At 32.4% G+C, this 17,046-nt stretch overlaps 1 protein-coding gene across 1 annotated transcript in view; it reads right to left on the bottom strand.

Moving 5' to 3' along the window:
* The window catches only part of LOC111048898 (protein turtle), a 144,249-nt gene that overhangs the window by 64,053 nt on the left and 63,150 nt on the right, over nt 1-17,046 (bottom strand). Inside the window, exons 3-4 of the mRNA XM_039429505.1 lie at nt 13,962-14,088; nt 914-1,145 (exon numbers count right to left, since the gene is read on the bottom strand). Of these exons, the coding sequence (XP_039285439.1) occupies nt 914-1,145; nt 13,962-14,088 (359 nt within the window). The remainder of the gene's footprint in view (nt 1-913; nt 1,146-13,961; nt 14,089-17,046) is intronic.

Genomic DNA, 17,046 nt, shown 5'->3' with positions numbered 1-17,046 from the left:
TCCGCTAGAAAGCAGAACTCTTATCAGAGATTAATGGACACAACAAAACACAAATAACAAGCGGAATGAGTTAGGTTTGTTCAGGAATAGACGCCAGTTCCAAACGGTAATTTCGATTGAAAATTACTGAGTTTACATTCTAGATGATTATGAATATAAAGATGGCTTTGATTTCTTGACTTTATATTCATACAGCCAGACCTGAATAGTTATTATGGATGAGAGTATAGCTGAGATATATTAAATTACCTAGAAAGTTTTTCTCCAATATAACCGATTTCAAGGTTTTTAAATATAACCGTTTTTCATGGTGTGTGTGTGTGTGTGTGTGTGTGTGTGTGTGTGTGTGTGTGTGTGTGTGTGTGTGTGTGTGTGTGTGTGTGTGTGTGTGTGTGTGTGCCTATGGCCGAGTGACAAATCACTCCAGTCAAAAAATATCAAACTACATGTATATTGGCTAGTAATGATAATATTCGTATGGCTTTTATTGGTGGGGACTTCCTGACGGAAGTTCCACCTCGCCTGAATATACAATTTAAGCCGTCAATGGGCCTCAAGTCTGTCATACTTCAGCCGGGACCGACAATTAACGTGCCCATCCGATAACATGGAAGTGATCTGATCAAAAACTTTTGGTAATGAGCAGGTTTGAACAGGGGATCTCTATGCTGCTATGCAATCACTCTATCCACTAGACCACGGATCACTTCGTTATTTCTATATTGTATAATATATGAATTACAATATTATATATTTTAAATATATAAGTATATTGGCTTATTATAGGCAAATGTATGTGGTCATAATTTTCCTGTATTTACAAATCTCAGTTAAAATGTACCGACCGAAAAATGTCAACAAAAAGTAGTGTGTAGACTGTATTTAGAAATAGCAAGTGTGAGTGTGGACTCACCATGAACGTCGAGATGGAACCAGGTGCCATTCTTGTGTGAGTTGGGCGACCGGTTGAGGAAGACGACCTTGCACTCGTACCAGCCCTGGTCAGTCTCGCGAATGTTAGTGAGGTTGAGCGAGGCGAGGCCGTAGTGCGAGTCGGGTGCGACGCGCGACACTCGGCCCTCGTAGCCCTCGCCCGAGTGCGTCGGGTAGCTGTCGTACCAGATGTAGATCGGAATCTCGACGCCCTGCACAAGCCAAAGCAAACAAACACAGCAGTACCATTAGATCGGGCGCAGGCCGAGAGCACACAGAGCACAACACAATCACTCATGGTTGCCTTCTGTGATCTGACCTGATTTGAAGAAGCGGCGCCAAAGTAATAACGTTCAGCTTGAGACTTTACAAAGACACACACTATTCCCAACTCCTATCGACTTTCTAAATTAATAAGTTAATTATTAATTAAGTTATACAAATAAATAAACAATTTACCTCTATGTAGTATTGAAAGTGATATTTCCAACAAACGAAGCTTTAGCTAGTCGCACATCATGGAGGAGTTGGTTATATTTATGGATATCAGAGGGGGGAGGAGTTTGGACGCACTTCCAAAATCAAATCTTAGGGAGGGGGTCCCATAAAGTATTAAAAATGACAACTAACGAAATTTTCTTGTATAGGTGGGGAGGGGTAGAATTTGATTTTTTTTCTAAATATAGGGATGCGTCATATTACACTACAACATTGCAGTGGACATTAGAAAAATCTATCAAATGTTCTATAGTGATTGATAGAAGTCTTCACAGTTACCACAATCAACACCTACAAATGATGTCCAAAGGACAGACCTATTTGATTTGGTCCAAATACCTTGCTATTCCCAAATGTTCCTTGTGTAATAATCTCCAATTGTTAAATTTTTATTCAAATTGACCTATGCGTTCCTTGATGATCTATGTTCCTGACTGAAAATACAGTCTCAAGAACTTAATAGTTTGTATGAGAGGATTTTGTTTCTATCAATTGGAGTAAATTATCTCTGCAAAGTTGAAAACTTATTTTAAATTATATTATTTTTAATAGTTGAACATTTTTTATTAGTTCTCTCCGTTCCTACTCAATGCTCAGGCCTCTTAAATTCCTTAAACATTGCTTATGAGAGTGTTATTGCTTCAGAAAATCTTATTTAGTAAATATTATATGCCTTTATATATAGGTAAGTCGAATAATTGACAATAACGAGAATAGTGGCCCTATAAGTGGTTATAATAACAAGAAGAGTATTCAACCACCAATATTGACTGCAGCTGATTTGTTTTCTGCAACTAATGATTCTTTCTCCTGTTTAATTAAGATATTGGGAATTGCTACACATTTCATTCTTTATAATAATTATTAGTTCTTTCGTAAAGCTCAAGCTGAATATTCCAAATAAGATAAAAATAAAAACCAGAAAATCCGATATATTATTACAGCAACTACGCACATGAACACTTCTAAAAAGCTCCAATTATCACAACATATATCATTCTGAACTAATACATTTAGAACTAATACATCCAACAAATTCCACAACATATATAATACTCCAAACACACGAATAAAATGTTTATGCTCTTTACCATGATTTGGGGGATGATTTTACAGGTATATAGTCATTTTCATCTGTTCCAGTCTTGAAAATATTGTTCACTTGAGAACTTAATTTGTAATTTTGAATGTGAAAAATGTTTTGTAATGAGATAATGAATTGATTAATGATTCATCATTGAATAATGATGTTTGTCGTGTTTATTTGAAAGCAGCATTTGAGAAAAATTGACAACAAATGTAATTGAAAAGCGTAGTGCACAAATGTAGGTTGGAGAAAGTGAAATAAATGAGAATGAATTTAATAAATCTTAATAAACTATATGAGCGCTTTAAATGAATTAGAATGCATCTGAATATGAGTTTTAGGCATCATATTAATTGATGCTTTGTAAAGGGTTCAATATAAGTTATAAAACTTTCTGAAATTCATTGCAATTCAGGATCAAAGTAAAAATCACATGCATTAAAAATGGGGTTTGAAATTGCGATTTAACAACTGCATTGATACAGAAATATTTCAATGAGCTCATGTAGGCTACATTTTTTTCAAATCCAATTAATTCAGAAAATTATTGGAAAGTTGAGTAATGTACAATAGGACTATAAGGTGTACTTTACAATCATGAACTCTGTACGGTAGGCCTACATGACAACCGCACGATATTTATTTTGCATGCAAGGGATTTTTAATATGTATACGATACGTATATTTCAAGGTCTGGAAGTAATTCCTAGTATTCATAAAAAAAAGAAAAGATAGAATTTTACCTTTATTTTTTATTGGATATTAGCCTATTTGTAATTTAGAATATTATTCAAGACTTTGACAAAAATAAAAAATTTGATAAAACCAATTCATTACATGGAAAGCATAAACATCTTCCCATAGAAATACTACTACTGTAATTATTTATAATTTGAAAAATCTAATATTATGCTTACTCAAATTAATATGGAGGATTTTTTTATAGATTCTATGGTTTATATAAGGAGACACATTTCAAGCATGTACATGCTAAGAATACGGTTCACACATAAATTCAAGACGCTCCATTAGCATAATACAGAATATAGTATTATAATTATAATTCTATTTTTATTTTCCAAAGCTGAATATTCATACTAAAATTAGCTAGGGATTGTTTAATTAGTATTTTTTTCCGTGTTACCATTGCAAATCCACAATAAGAGGGAAAGAAATAGAAGAGCATTTGAATCTTTGTATTTGTAAAACAATGAAAGAAAGATGCATGGTTGATTACTTTTGTAGAAATAGTAGACTATAATAGTAGTTGGTGCTAACTTTCTTAGCAAAATGATTTCTAAATATTGTGAGTTGAAATTGAAATAAGTGGAAATTCATTGGGTAATAATTATGCTTAAATACTGAGTTTAAATTTTATTTCAATCGTTTTGTTTTGAATTACAGTATATGTAAGGAATAAATCCAGAATTGATAGATTAATAATCATTAATGTAAATAAGGCAGTGTATGTCAAAATGGTGGTATCCGCATATTCACCTACTAAGTTGTAAATCAATGTAGAATATTTATAAAAAAATAATTAAAATTTTTATTAGATAACAGAGACTTGAATAATCCACATTATTATACTTTCCTTATTCTAGTTTCATTTTGAGGGAATAAGTTAATGATGATGAAATGTCAATTGATAACAATCAATCACAACGTTAGAAATAGAAAGGGATGGACATAAAAGCAAATAAATGAATTTCCTAAATGGTATCCTAATGGATTTCTGTTTGATTTTCTATCGAAAAATATGAGTTTAAATTACTAGAAAAATATATTAAGATTCCATAACAAGGAAAGATGACCGAGCCCTACCCCAAATAAAAGCAGAAAATTGAACATTTAAGTCGAGGAAACGGTTGGAGGAAACCTTCCACATAATAAAACTTTGTAATAGCTGAGAATTAGCCATGCTGGGAACAGATCAAGCCTATACAGACTATGAGGTTCAGCTGAAATTGGTGTCATTTTTTTAAAGCGAGAAATTTAAATATTTGAGGTATCGGCATTCCAAATTCATAAAGGTATCCCGCTTTTGCATGCTGGAGAGACTTCTTGATCATGCTCGATAAGTAAAGAATTGATAAGACTGAAGATTCAACAAATTGAATTAAATCTTCATTCATTAATATTATAGATGATCTAGGAATAAAATGGTATTTATTATAGATGATCTAGGAATAAAATGGTATTTATTATAGATGATCTAGGAATAAAATGGTATTAATATCTTTCAAATAATAGGTTAGAACTTCAATAATACCTGAAAGATAAGGAGTTTGAGATTTTATTTTGAAAGTGAGTTGATTTGAATGAATATGGAATATTGGAAGTGACGAGGTGACATGCTGACTTTATTGAAATGGAATAATTAAATAATCCAATTGCCGTATTCAAAAATTTAATATATATGAAATGATACAATTTAATAAATCTTTCAAATAATAGGTTAGAACTTCAATAATACCTGAAAAATAAGGAGTTTGAGATTTTATTTCGAAAGTGAGTTGATTTGAATGAATATGGAATATTGGAAGTGACGAGGTGACATGCTGACTTTATTGAAATGGAATTAAATAATCCAATTGCCGTATTCAAATTGAATATATATGAAATGATACAATTTAATAATATTATATACTATGTATAAATATAATAGTTCAAAATAATAGGACCTTCCAGAAAAGCAAGCTGCTTGAGTTCTGGAAGGGAGTTTGCTGTTATTTTCTCTATAGCATCACAATTATTTTCCTTAGCAAACTAAGAAGCTTATGAACCGAGAACTTTGAAGGAAGAATGAGGAGCTAAAACAGAGAATGGAGATTATGAATATTTTTGTAATAAATCAATGGGAGGGTTCTGAGCTGATACTCTATCGTCAACAACTCAAAGTCTTATATGTGCGATCAAGTTGGAATTATTTATCTCTATTGAAGAAAACTTTTCTTCCAATAACTTACAGGGGCAATGATTGATGTCTGACTTAATACATAAAATATTCCAATAAAAAGTCGATATTTTTAATCCGTCCTTGTTTCTTACAATTCATTTATAAAATCATTATTAAATAAGATACAGCAGATGGAAACCATTCAATGAAAATTTCATGCACTGATACAGGTATTTTTAGGAATTTCGGTAAATTAATAAAATTGAAAAATTATCTTCTCTTTAATTGTTTGGGGTAGGTACTCGGTAAAATGTTGATTATATTGTTGATGATTTTTTTGTCAATTTCCGGAATGAATAAGCTTTCCCTCTGATGCTTAAAATAAGCATTTGTTTTGTACCATTTCTTCAAATGTTATGCTTTAATCATTAAATGGTATGGTATTAACAATTCTCAGGAATAACTAAATAAAATTGATAAGGGCTTAATAAACAAGAAGAAATAGCAGAAATTATTATTATTATTAAACAGTATAAGTGTATTTAATATGTTATGCAATATGAAATAATGTGTCTCTTCAAGTTCTGAATTGTATTAGAAATAACCTGAAATTTTTAGGAATAAAATGCTAGTATTCACTCAAAAAAAGTAGTTTGAATAGTAAAAAAACGATAAATTTGTTCTACTATTTTTTAGTCAATACGTAAATTTAATTTTAGTCAATTGGATATTTTATGTACATCTGTAATTCAATATGATGCTTAATGTATTCTTTAGGCTATAGGCTATTGAATAAGACGATTTTGATTGTGAGTGATATGTGACTGATCGGAACTCAAAATGAGTTTGGGTTCTAGGAGCGGGTTATGCGAAGTGGGAATAGAAAAATGATAGTGATGTTCCTGAAAAATAAAAATGGCTACTAGGAATTATGCATGGAAATTAGTTTATTCACACTTTACAGGGAAAGACAGGGATTTACTGAGTATAAATGTTGGGTTGGACACTTTGGTAAAGCTTTATATTGGATATTTATATCATTCAATGTAAAGAGCAACAAACTATTATGTAAATAAAGATGTATCTACAATAGGCACTAGTACAGCTCATGCAAACATGTAACAACACACATTTTCTACACACAAATACTAATAGCGATGAAACATTAAAACTACACAAGCTTGCGTTAAAAGGCAACTAAGTATAAAATGACTTAGTTAAGTCAGTTAGCTAGTTAGCTAAGTTAACTAGAACTATGAAGAGCGGCAGGCACCAATCAGGCAGAACTGAATTGAACAAGGTCAGATCAGATGCAGAGAGGCCAACACTCTTGCTAACTTAATCATTTCTGCACTTAACTAACTTACACAGTTATATCAATAATAATAATTATAATATTAAAATTATTTCTTATAGTAAGGTAGGATGTTGTGTTTGTTTTCTTTGTTCATGTAGTGCATGTAGTATACGTATATACGTATCTCTCTCAGTTTCATTAGTAAAAAGAGTGATCGCCGTTATTTAAATTTGCAAAATTATTTTTTTTTGAAATTTGTTGGCTTGATGACAGTAACAGTTTTTGGATACATTTGGCTTGGTTTAGAATTCATTATCACATCTTTCTGACAGAACTGTTAACTAAAGTATGTATAAACTTAAACATACTTATGTAGCCTACCCTAATATTGACATAGTACAGAATTTGCAATGTACAAATTTGTATTTATGGGAGAGCTGTAAGACTATTATATAAATAATATAATCTATCGAAAAGAGTTACAAGTTTTCTGCATTTTTGCTAGTTTCAAGTACAGACATGGCGACGCAAAATTTCGTATAATAATGAATAAAATTCTTTAGATAGTGAACAGAAAATCTTCACGATCATTTCTATGGAAAATAATTTGTTTAACCAATGCGATTTTCAGTTTTCTTTCGTAACACGAATTAATAAGAAGTTGAATATTGATCGATTCAATGCCCCAGACGAGAAAGTTGAATTAAAATTGTAATATGACTATAACCATAGTATAACTATGCTATTAATATAATGAACATAGTCTAGTCGATTCTCAACAAATGGATAAATCTATTAATTGTAACCAAGTGGAACATAACATAAAATCTTTAATTTAGTAGAGAATAATATATCATGTTCAATAAATCAAACCTTACAAATAAAATCATGCGTCATTGATTAAAGAAAGATACGGTAGTTACGGGGTCAATTTAATTATAAATTAACAATACTCAAGTGTCTACTGTAGTACTTATTTTGATGTTTTACCACTTTCAAGAATACTGTAGTTGTAGTCGGAGGCTGAATTCTTGTAGAAAATCATAAACATATCTAGGAAAATTGAAGAATTATCGATTATTTGGATGAGGGTTGAGTTCTTCACAAAAAATATGAAGATAGGCAATACAAAAATTCGATGTGATCATAGGCTGCTATTCAATTATTTTATTTGAGTAGATAAAATATAATACTACTATTGCTACAGTACCTATCATGTGTCTAAATTTAAATAGAATTATTTAAATTTTGGATGAAAAATAAGTAATTTAACTTCGTAATATTTGTACAACAAGATTTTCGGTTTTAATGACATTCTATCTGCACCTATAGTTCATTTAGTTTTGTTTATTTGAGTAGGGCACACTGAATATTATCACTCTTTAGTTGGTTGATGATAGTTGAAGTGAATAATTTTCATTTTTATACTATTTCTTTGTAATCGTTTACTATTACTAATTCATTTGGGTTAAGGGTGTAATCAACATCAATAGCAATAGAAAAAATAAGAAAACAATTTTTCATAAGATTGTGGAACATTAACAATGATTGTAAATATTGAGTGAATAGGTCAACATCTAGAGATAAAATTATTAAAGAACATTCTTCACATATAATATGAGTACAGAATGCAATAAATTTCAAAACTAATTTTAATGATTAGGTTGACTAAATTGAATGATTCAGGTTGATGCTAGAGGTTAGAATTATTTTTTAATAGTTTTTCGACAAAAATTAATTTGATTTGTTCATTTATAAAACACGACAAGGGAGCCATGCATGTGGTGAGGAACAGAAATAACATCAATATTAAAAATACGGTGGTGCGAAATGGAAAACATTCATTGAATGAATAAGAAAGAGGGAGTTTGTAAGACAATTGATTGAAAATATGGTTCAAAACCTGATGTCTACAATAATTTAGAATAATTGATGTGACAGCAGCATATTGAATTCGTTTCTAACTCTTCATCAAAATCTCAAAAGAGATATGAGAATGAGTTGATGGATCAGGATGTCAAGGTCAGGATGAACCTTGGCTCAATGTCATATAATATTCCAAAAAATTGTGTATGATACAAAAATTATGAGTAATTTAGATAATATAGTAATAATGAATCATTTTTAATGAACTATTGTAAATAATACAGGTTCAGAATATTTGAAAGAGGTCCATTTTTATAATTCATTTTAGAATATAGAATTACATTATTATTAGAAATTCATTAGCTTACATAAAATATAATGTACGAACAGACAGGTGATATCTGTTCAAACATACTCAAGTTAATCAAATTGTATTATAATTTCCATGATACTTATAAGATCAATTCAAATTTGAAGTTGATTTTTTCTTGAATTTGAAAAATAATATTTTCAGTAATTTAATTTTCCATCAGCAGTAATTTCTATTAGCAGTAATTTATCTATTGCAGCTGACAAAACATCTAAAATCTTAGTGATTTTTGTACTTTTCAAATGCAAAATATTTTCTTACAATCTAAAATTAACGTGAAATTCATTCAAATGATTGACATTATTAATGATATTTTTTATCAAAGGATAGAAATCTTTATTTTCTCTATTAAATGAGGAGTGAAAGATCACGTTTATGTAAGATGAAGGTAGTCTTTCACAGAGTTAGAATTATGGAGCAGTTATAATTTGTATATTCTCCTAACGATAACCTTCTTCACAATATTACACGTTTTTTAATCTATAGACTAATCTCAATCGAACAGAATGAATTATCACATTCAAATACAAGCTTCTGTAATTGAAACCCTGATTTAAATAATGTACTTCATTTGGTATATTGCTCAATATTGGTATTCCACTACTGTATATCAGTTAAACTGAAGTTTTTTTGAGTAATTCATAAATTACACACTTGATGAGTTTATCATTCGGAATAATTTTTCAACAGTAAATTTAAATCTCGACTAATCAATGTGTACCAGCTTGTGTTAAAATAATAATTACATTACTTTGTACTAGGTAAGATAAAATTCAACAAACTTTTATCAATGATAGTTTGAAGTTGAAAAATAGAGTATTTGAAATATTTCATTTGAGTGGCTGAAATATTTGGAAGTAGTAGGCCCCAGTAAGTCCCAGTTTCTTGGAAATGTAGAAGTCCTGTAATAGAGAAAGAAGCTGTTTTCACACTAGACATGCATAAGGCGTGCGAAGTAATTAACTTTGTATGTCTAGTGTGTGGAGGCCTTTTTCCTAAATTCAAGGACGATCAAACTTTTAAGGAAAAGGTCCTACAAGTTGAAAATTTTGATGATGATTCTTTCACTGGTCCAAAATTAGTTGACCATTTTGATAATGATTGTTTCACTGGATGTGAACCCTGTGTATGGCCTTCTCATGGAATGGTACCTGCTTTTACTTGAAGCGAGATTCAACTAAGCTAGATGCTTCCATCTATCAAACCTAAATATTACTGTGATTCTCAATAATCCATAAGAGCGCTATCAAGTATACTACTAGCATTGTTCAGATTGCATTTATTAATCCTTATTTATTCAGTCTTGATGCAGGTGGATGGCATATAATGCTCTTCAGGTTGTTAGTAAACGTTTGTTGGAGAGTCAAAATACCATCCACCTATCACTTATCAGCAAAAAGCTCTACAATCAATGTTGGACTAGGAATGATGGATTGACTGATATAATCGACATTTCATTAAAGCAAATACATTATTTGATCGTATTTTTTTCCCACATCACAAGAAAGACTATCAAGTAGCTGCAATATCAATCCATCGTTCCTTGAACACACTTATATACATTTTATATTGAAATACATTTCATGAAAAGGCAGTAGAATAAATGAAGTGACTAAGAAGGAGGAGAAGAAGTGAAGGGGGAGGGGGTTGGTTAGAGAAGAAGTGATAACAATTCTAAACCATAGCTGCACGTTCTGATGTTGTTTGGATAGCTTGGTCAACTACAAGTCTATTCAGTTTTGCATTGCAGCAGAACGTCTAAAGGTTCTAACCTGGTACGAGAAAGCTTCTTATCATTTGGCAGTATGCGAAAATCAACAACGTAAACATTACAAACTAAACGTAAAGTCGAGAGTAGAAATGTGAAGATCTTTGCCAAGCTTCGAGTTGGTTTAGTAAGATCTTCCAAGACAAGGGTTTACGGTTTTGGCGCGCAAATTTTGAGCTGGTGGCGCGCTTCCATACGGCTGTCGTGACGCCGCTGGTCCCCAAGGTCAAGGTCGAGGTCAAGGCTCTTTCATAGGAATCAAAGGGAATATTTTGTTATCAATTTCAAGGCAGTATCCAGACTAAAGATGGATAATTTATTATTATTCAATTTTAGATAAATGGGATTTTATTAATATACATTTTATAAAAATTATTATTAATATCATATTATTTTCAATTATTAAAATTAATTGAAAAAATAATAAATTCTTTGTAATTGGATGGAATATTTTGAATATTGGGGTTCAATTTGGGGATTTTATTTTTTCAAGTTATGATTCTTCCTTATCTTCCATCAAGATGAAAAAAATTAATATTTTGAAAATTTTCAACATATTCTTCAATATTTTGAAACATATTCTTATTTCAATAATGCATTTGAATCTTATAATAGTAGGGCAGCATTTATTTTAGAGTTTTGTGGTAGTTTCCATTTTTGACAGAGGTAAGAGGGAGGGATAATCCACAATGAGTTATGAGGGAGGTAATTGATAGTAATATCTAGTAGAGTGTACTGAGGTTTACTGAATATTGAAAGTAATGTGTAACAGCCGTATTTTTCCCCATTTTGATAATTAACTGGTTGAGACTAATCTCAAATCTTTCAAAGTACGGGCGAAACTACTCAATTAATCCATCATGACTCTTTCACACAAACGTATTTCGAATGTTAACAATCTTCAAGTACTTAATTTATTATGAAAATAATTCCGAACCCACAAGAGTTTGTTATATAGCACAATTTTTTAATTGCTCTTCCACTTTCCACGTATGTGAGAGAATTTCAGATGCTAACAATTTCCTAGTCTAATTATTCATGTTGATAATAAAAATCTGAAACCCTCAACAATCTATTTTACAACTTAATTTTGCACGCCAAACACGGCTGCTAATAAAAAGAGAGAGAGAGAGAGAGAGAGAGAGAGAGATTAGATTTATTTATTTATGTATGTTACAATATTTGCTGGCTTATACACTAATTTACATTGAATGACGATAATGCTAGTTATTCAACGAATTTCACAAAGTATAAATAATTAATCAATGAGAATAAATATAGAATGCAATTAGAATAACGATAATATAATAATCTTCATGAATCGGCGGTGTTTCAACAAATAATTGTCGATTCTTTAAGAAGGATTAAAAATATCCTTCTCATTAACACACGAACGGGTAAGAGAGAGAGAGAGAGAAAGAGAGAGAGTGAGGATAGCAAACTAAGCTCACGAGTGCCGGATGACCAGCAATTATAATTGGAGACCAAGAGTAATGAATTAGCTAGTGAGTGGCTGTATGCTGTAGTGAGATTCACTTAAAACCAGCAGCATTACATATAATTATCATGGATGCCTCCCATTCTATTGATGCTGACAGTTTGGAGAGAATGGATGCATTCATTGCATTGCATTGCGGATTGCTGTGGGACTGGGGACTGGCCGCTGCACTGCACTGCACTGCACTGCACTGCACTGCAATCTAATGAGGAGTGACACACACCTGACAGCGTTTCTGCGCGGCTAATTCAATTTCTTGATTATCTTATGTGTTTGTTTCCAATTGCAATGGAAATTGCACCATCGCAAACAGCGAGTGGTCCCTCCCTATTAAGACCCGCCGTGTAGACTGTTAGCGAATTGGAACAGACTATAGTAAAAGCTAATAGATTGTTTGTTTGCTGGTTTCTGATCAACCGATATCTAAATGTCCTCTTTTCTGAAGATCATTCTTGTTTGTTAATTCGTTATTTGTATACTAAAAAAGTGGGTTATTTGGTATGAATAACTATTATAATCCAATCAATGATGAATGTTTGGTATATTCCAGGTTAGGAATAGTTTCTAAAGAACTCAAAACTCCGAAATAAAAATTATTTTGGATTAAATCAACATTGATTTTGTTGTTGAAATATTTGACTAGTTGAACCCATCCAAAACGGAATTCTACATTTTGGCTTTATTTAAGTATATTCAGTAATCTATAATGAGAATATTTGAGAAGAGTCCAATTAATATCATTAGTATAATACTCTTATTTTGTTGTAAATTCTCAAGTATACATAAATCTTGGGGTTTGAGAAGCCTACGTAAAGTTTTGAACTTTTAAATATTATTGAAAAATAATTCATGAAAGTTAACTGTCGAAACAGCTTCTAAATTGGGAATGGGTTAATATTGTTTATTGAATTGTATGGTATACAGTATATTGTTTACTGTAATCGTTCACTGATGGTTTTTCAACTAAAATTATTTTATTGTCAATTTAATGAATATGGTTATGATAACCGAAAGAGTGATTCAATCATTATATTGTTGTTATGCTCACAATTGTTATTCACTTGTTAGAATTTCAAATTACGTCAATCAACATGAACTAGACGGGCATTGATAAATGGTTGAACATGTTAATATACTTTCGTATAGATTTGCCTAAGTTTTTAATTTTAATTTCAATATTTGACAGGGTAGTTTTGTACAGATGATAATAAATCAATCAATTCTATTCGTAATAATATTTTAAATTATTTGACTTGAGTGTTTTGTCAGGATGATGATAAAATAACCATATATTTCATATAGGAATGATAGAAAATCAGTTACGTATATTATGTAGTAACAAACATTTATATTTGACAGGTTAGTTTTGATGGAAAGTGATGAAATATTATTTGTAACACTACACTATTTGTTAACATTTCAATTTTGTGGGAGAGTAAGTTTGTAGGACTTGTGAGTAAGTTTGTAGGACTTGTGAGGAGGAGGAGGAGGAGAGGAGGAGGAGGAGGAGGAGGAGGAGGAGGATGAGGAGTAGGAGGCGCCACCAGCTGAAGATATGAACAGTGAAAAAACTGTTATAACAAGCCAATCAATCAATAATACTCAGTCAAAACCAATCGAATATATCAATCTCAAAATGCAAATCAATTATCTGCTCTCAAATAATAGTCGAATAATAAGGTAACGGAACAGAGAGAGAATATATACTGTGTGTGAAGTGGAGTTTGGCCTACCGTTTCGCCTACCTTCTTCTCCCACTGCAACACATAGGGCACGGCGTGGTCGGCCGGGAACTCGACGGGGCAGTTGAACACCACTGACTCGCCGAGGATCGCTGTGATGTGCACTGCATCCTGGAAGCCGCGATCACTCCTGCAACACCACAACACCTCACCATAAACCACCCACCTCCCAATTGCAAAGCTACTCTTCTCATCAGCAACTGTCAATAGTTCGAAAAATAGTTCAGTTAAGGCCATTCCACACAGCACGTGGCGTGCGTGGCTGGACGCACGCCACGCCGGCTACGCTAGCCACATGCCAATTCACACCGCCACGACTGTTGCGATGCTATACCGGCCACGTTTCCCGTCAGTATGCAGGAAGATGTCAACTCCGACGGTCCCGTTGTGTGAATCTGGATTTTCTTGTGGCTTACCTTGGTTTGATGACTCCAACAGCAGCAGTAGTAGTGATAATGAGCTGGTTTTATTGTATTCGGTGACAGCACGGGACCAGTGGGTACATCCAATCAATAAAAAAAGGAAGACCTATGGCGAATTCCATCATTTAATGCGCGACCTTCAGGCTGACAATGATAGTATACGTTCTATACGATAGTATACGTCTAGTATACGTTCTGCGCATGCTCGGACCAAAACGTGGCCGGACACGTTTGAAAAGATCGCTCAGAGAGCGAACGGTAGCCACGCTTGGCTAGTATAGCAAGCGTTGCCGCGTGGCCGTGGCTGCTATGTGAATTGCTTCATTTGATTAGCTAGGAAGCGATGTTTTGAAAAGTAGCTAGCGTGCGTCCAGCCACGCACGCCACGTGCTGTGTGGAATGGCCTTTAACCGTTAGCAATACCATCAATAAAAGCAAACAATGGAAAATTATGGAACTGTGAGGCCTGTATTGCATAAGCTGGAACTAAGTGTCTTACAGAGTCGGTGGGCATTAGTATTCCTTGCTTTCCTTAGACTAGTGACAATCGGGACATCAGATTTTGGTAGCCGTACACCAGGTTTTCGTGTCTCACTGGCGTCATAATTATATTTAAAAAAATTCCTATATATTTAAGAGATAGTTGATTCTCTCATTATGCTCACTTTGAACAGGTTCAATATCGATAGAGATATCAATCAATATTGCTATTTGATACTCATGATTATCAAAGCAGTCTTTAGGACATGTCAGAGGCCTGAAATTGATCAGTTGTGACCTGAAAACTCTGACAACTGATCTCAGCCAGCCAGGTCACTCGATACTATTATCATCACTCATGATTTACCATTTGTTGACATTACAGTATTTACCTACGATCTTAAAATGATAGTTTTCTATATAATGAAGACCACGATATTTATAAAGACAATTGAAAAATTGAGTTTTCAATAAATACAGCCGTTTCTTTAGTCTTTCTGAGTTGGCAGACCCACTGTGCTCTTCCAACCCATATAAAGTGAAAAATTATCTTCTCATTCAGTGATGATAATAATAATCTTTATTGTTGAACAATAAGTGGATTGGTGGAGAAATATCTATAATATTTGGACTTCTCCAATTTTGTCAGAAATGATTCATGTTAAATGTATCTGATACATGCTTTTTATACCTTGACGAGGATTCATAATAGATATATTTCTATTCATATGTGACTGATAAATGATTATTAGTTATAATATTAAAATTATAACTTTATATGAAGAGTATCGCATTATAAAGTCAGTGGAAATTATAGAAAGGCATTTGCCACTTTTCCTTCTTCGACGCCTAATTAAGTATATTGCTGTGATTCAAGTATCCCGATAAATCTGATATGATATTAATTTTTGACTCTTGTTGATAATGATCGAGATTTATTTCATTCGTCAAAATTTAATAAAATATAATATATTTATGATGATGACATTTAAGGATTACAAACTAATGCTGATCAGATGCTGACTTTATAACCTGAATCTCATCATCATAGTAAGGAAGTCCCTGACAAAATACTTATAAAAAATGTACCAACTAACTAGTAGAACAGACATTGATATCGAGGACTCATAAATAATTGGAAAGGAATTTAGGAATTGTCAATCCCACCTAAAAACAATTTCAGTAACAGAGAAAAAACATACAATCAATCATTTTTCCCGATTCAATCATTTTCGAAATGAAGTGCCTGTCAAATACTGTCTTTCGTGAAACATGCATCTCAGAACTGCGAAGTTTTGTATCACAATGAGAAAAGCTACTGAAATATTCTGATTGATTTTCCTTCTCGAGTCAATGATAGTCACTGATGAGCTGCTAGAACAGATTCATACTTTAATGAGAACTTACTAACTTTTATGTACAGCCAATTTCACACATATTACTAGAAATATCGGGGGACCGAGCTTTGCTCTGAAGTACAAAGGCATACAAATTTTATAAAGAAAGAGAAAATTATAATATGTTTATAGTTTATAGAATGATATACTATGTTTGCTACAATATTTGTTACTTTACCATTTACTATTCTACAATAATAGAATCTAGTTACTATTTCGGACTTTTTAGAGTAAAAATTTAGATTAAAATTCACAACTATATGATTAAGTTTTCACTTGAGAATTACTTCTAATTTTACTATCCAAAAATCTGGTGTAGCGCACTCACACAACTTTCCTTGCAGTTTTGAGAATTATTGATCACCTGACGCTAGTGTTCTCGCGCATCTCAAGTCCACTTATAAACAAAGATCTGAGTCAGCTGGTGACAGGACAATAACGCTGGAGACATACAAGGTTTGCTATCTCTTCATAGTGAATCTATATTTATATAAAAGCGAAATGGCACTGACTCACTCACTCACTCGCATAACTAAAGTACCTCTTCGAAACAGTTGTTAACTGGCAACTAAATTAATAATTTTGTCAGGTTGGCATTAAGTTGAGTTGACTTTGTTAGGTTGGCACCAATTTGAAGATTTTAATGCATTTATCGCGGAAAAATTGATTGGGCACTGCTACTTCAATCCTGGGAATATTATATTACTAGCCGTCAGGCTCGCTTCGCTCGCCATATCCGTTTAGCCAGACGTTTAGTCTGGACCCCCGACTGGATTGTTCTAACATATG

This window comes from Nilaparvata lugens, chromosome 5 (assembly GCF_014356525.2).
Source record: "Nilaparvata lugens isolate BPH chromosome 5, ASM1435652v1, whole genome shotgun sequence".
In the NCBI taxonomy this organism is placed as follows: Eukaryota; Metazoa; Arthropoda; class Insecta; order Hemiptera; family Delphacidae; genus Nilaparvata; species Nilaparvata lugens.
This window is presented reverse-complemented; position numbering and strand designations above follow the sequence as displayed.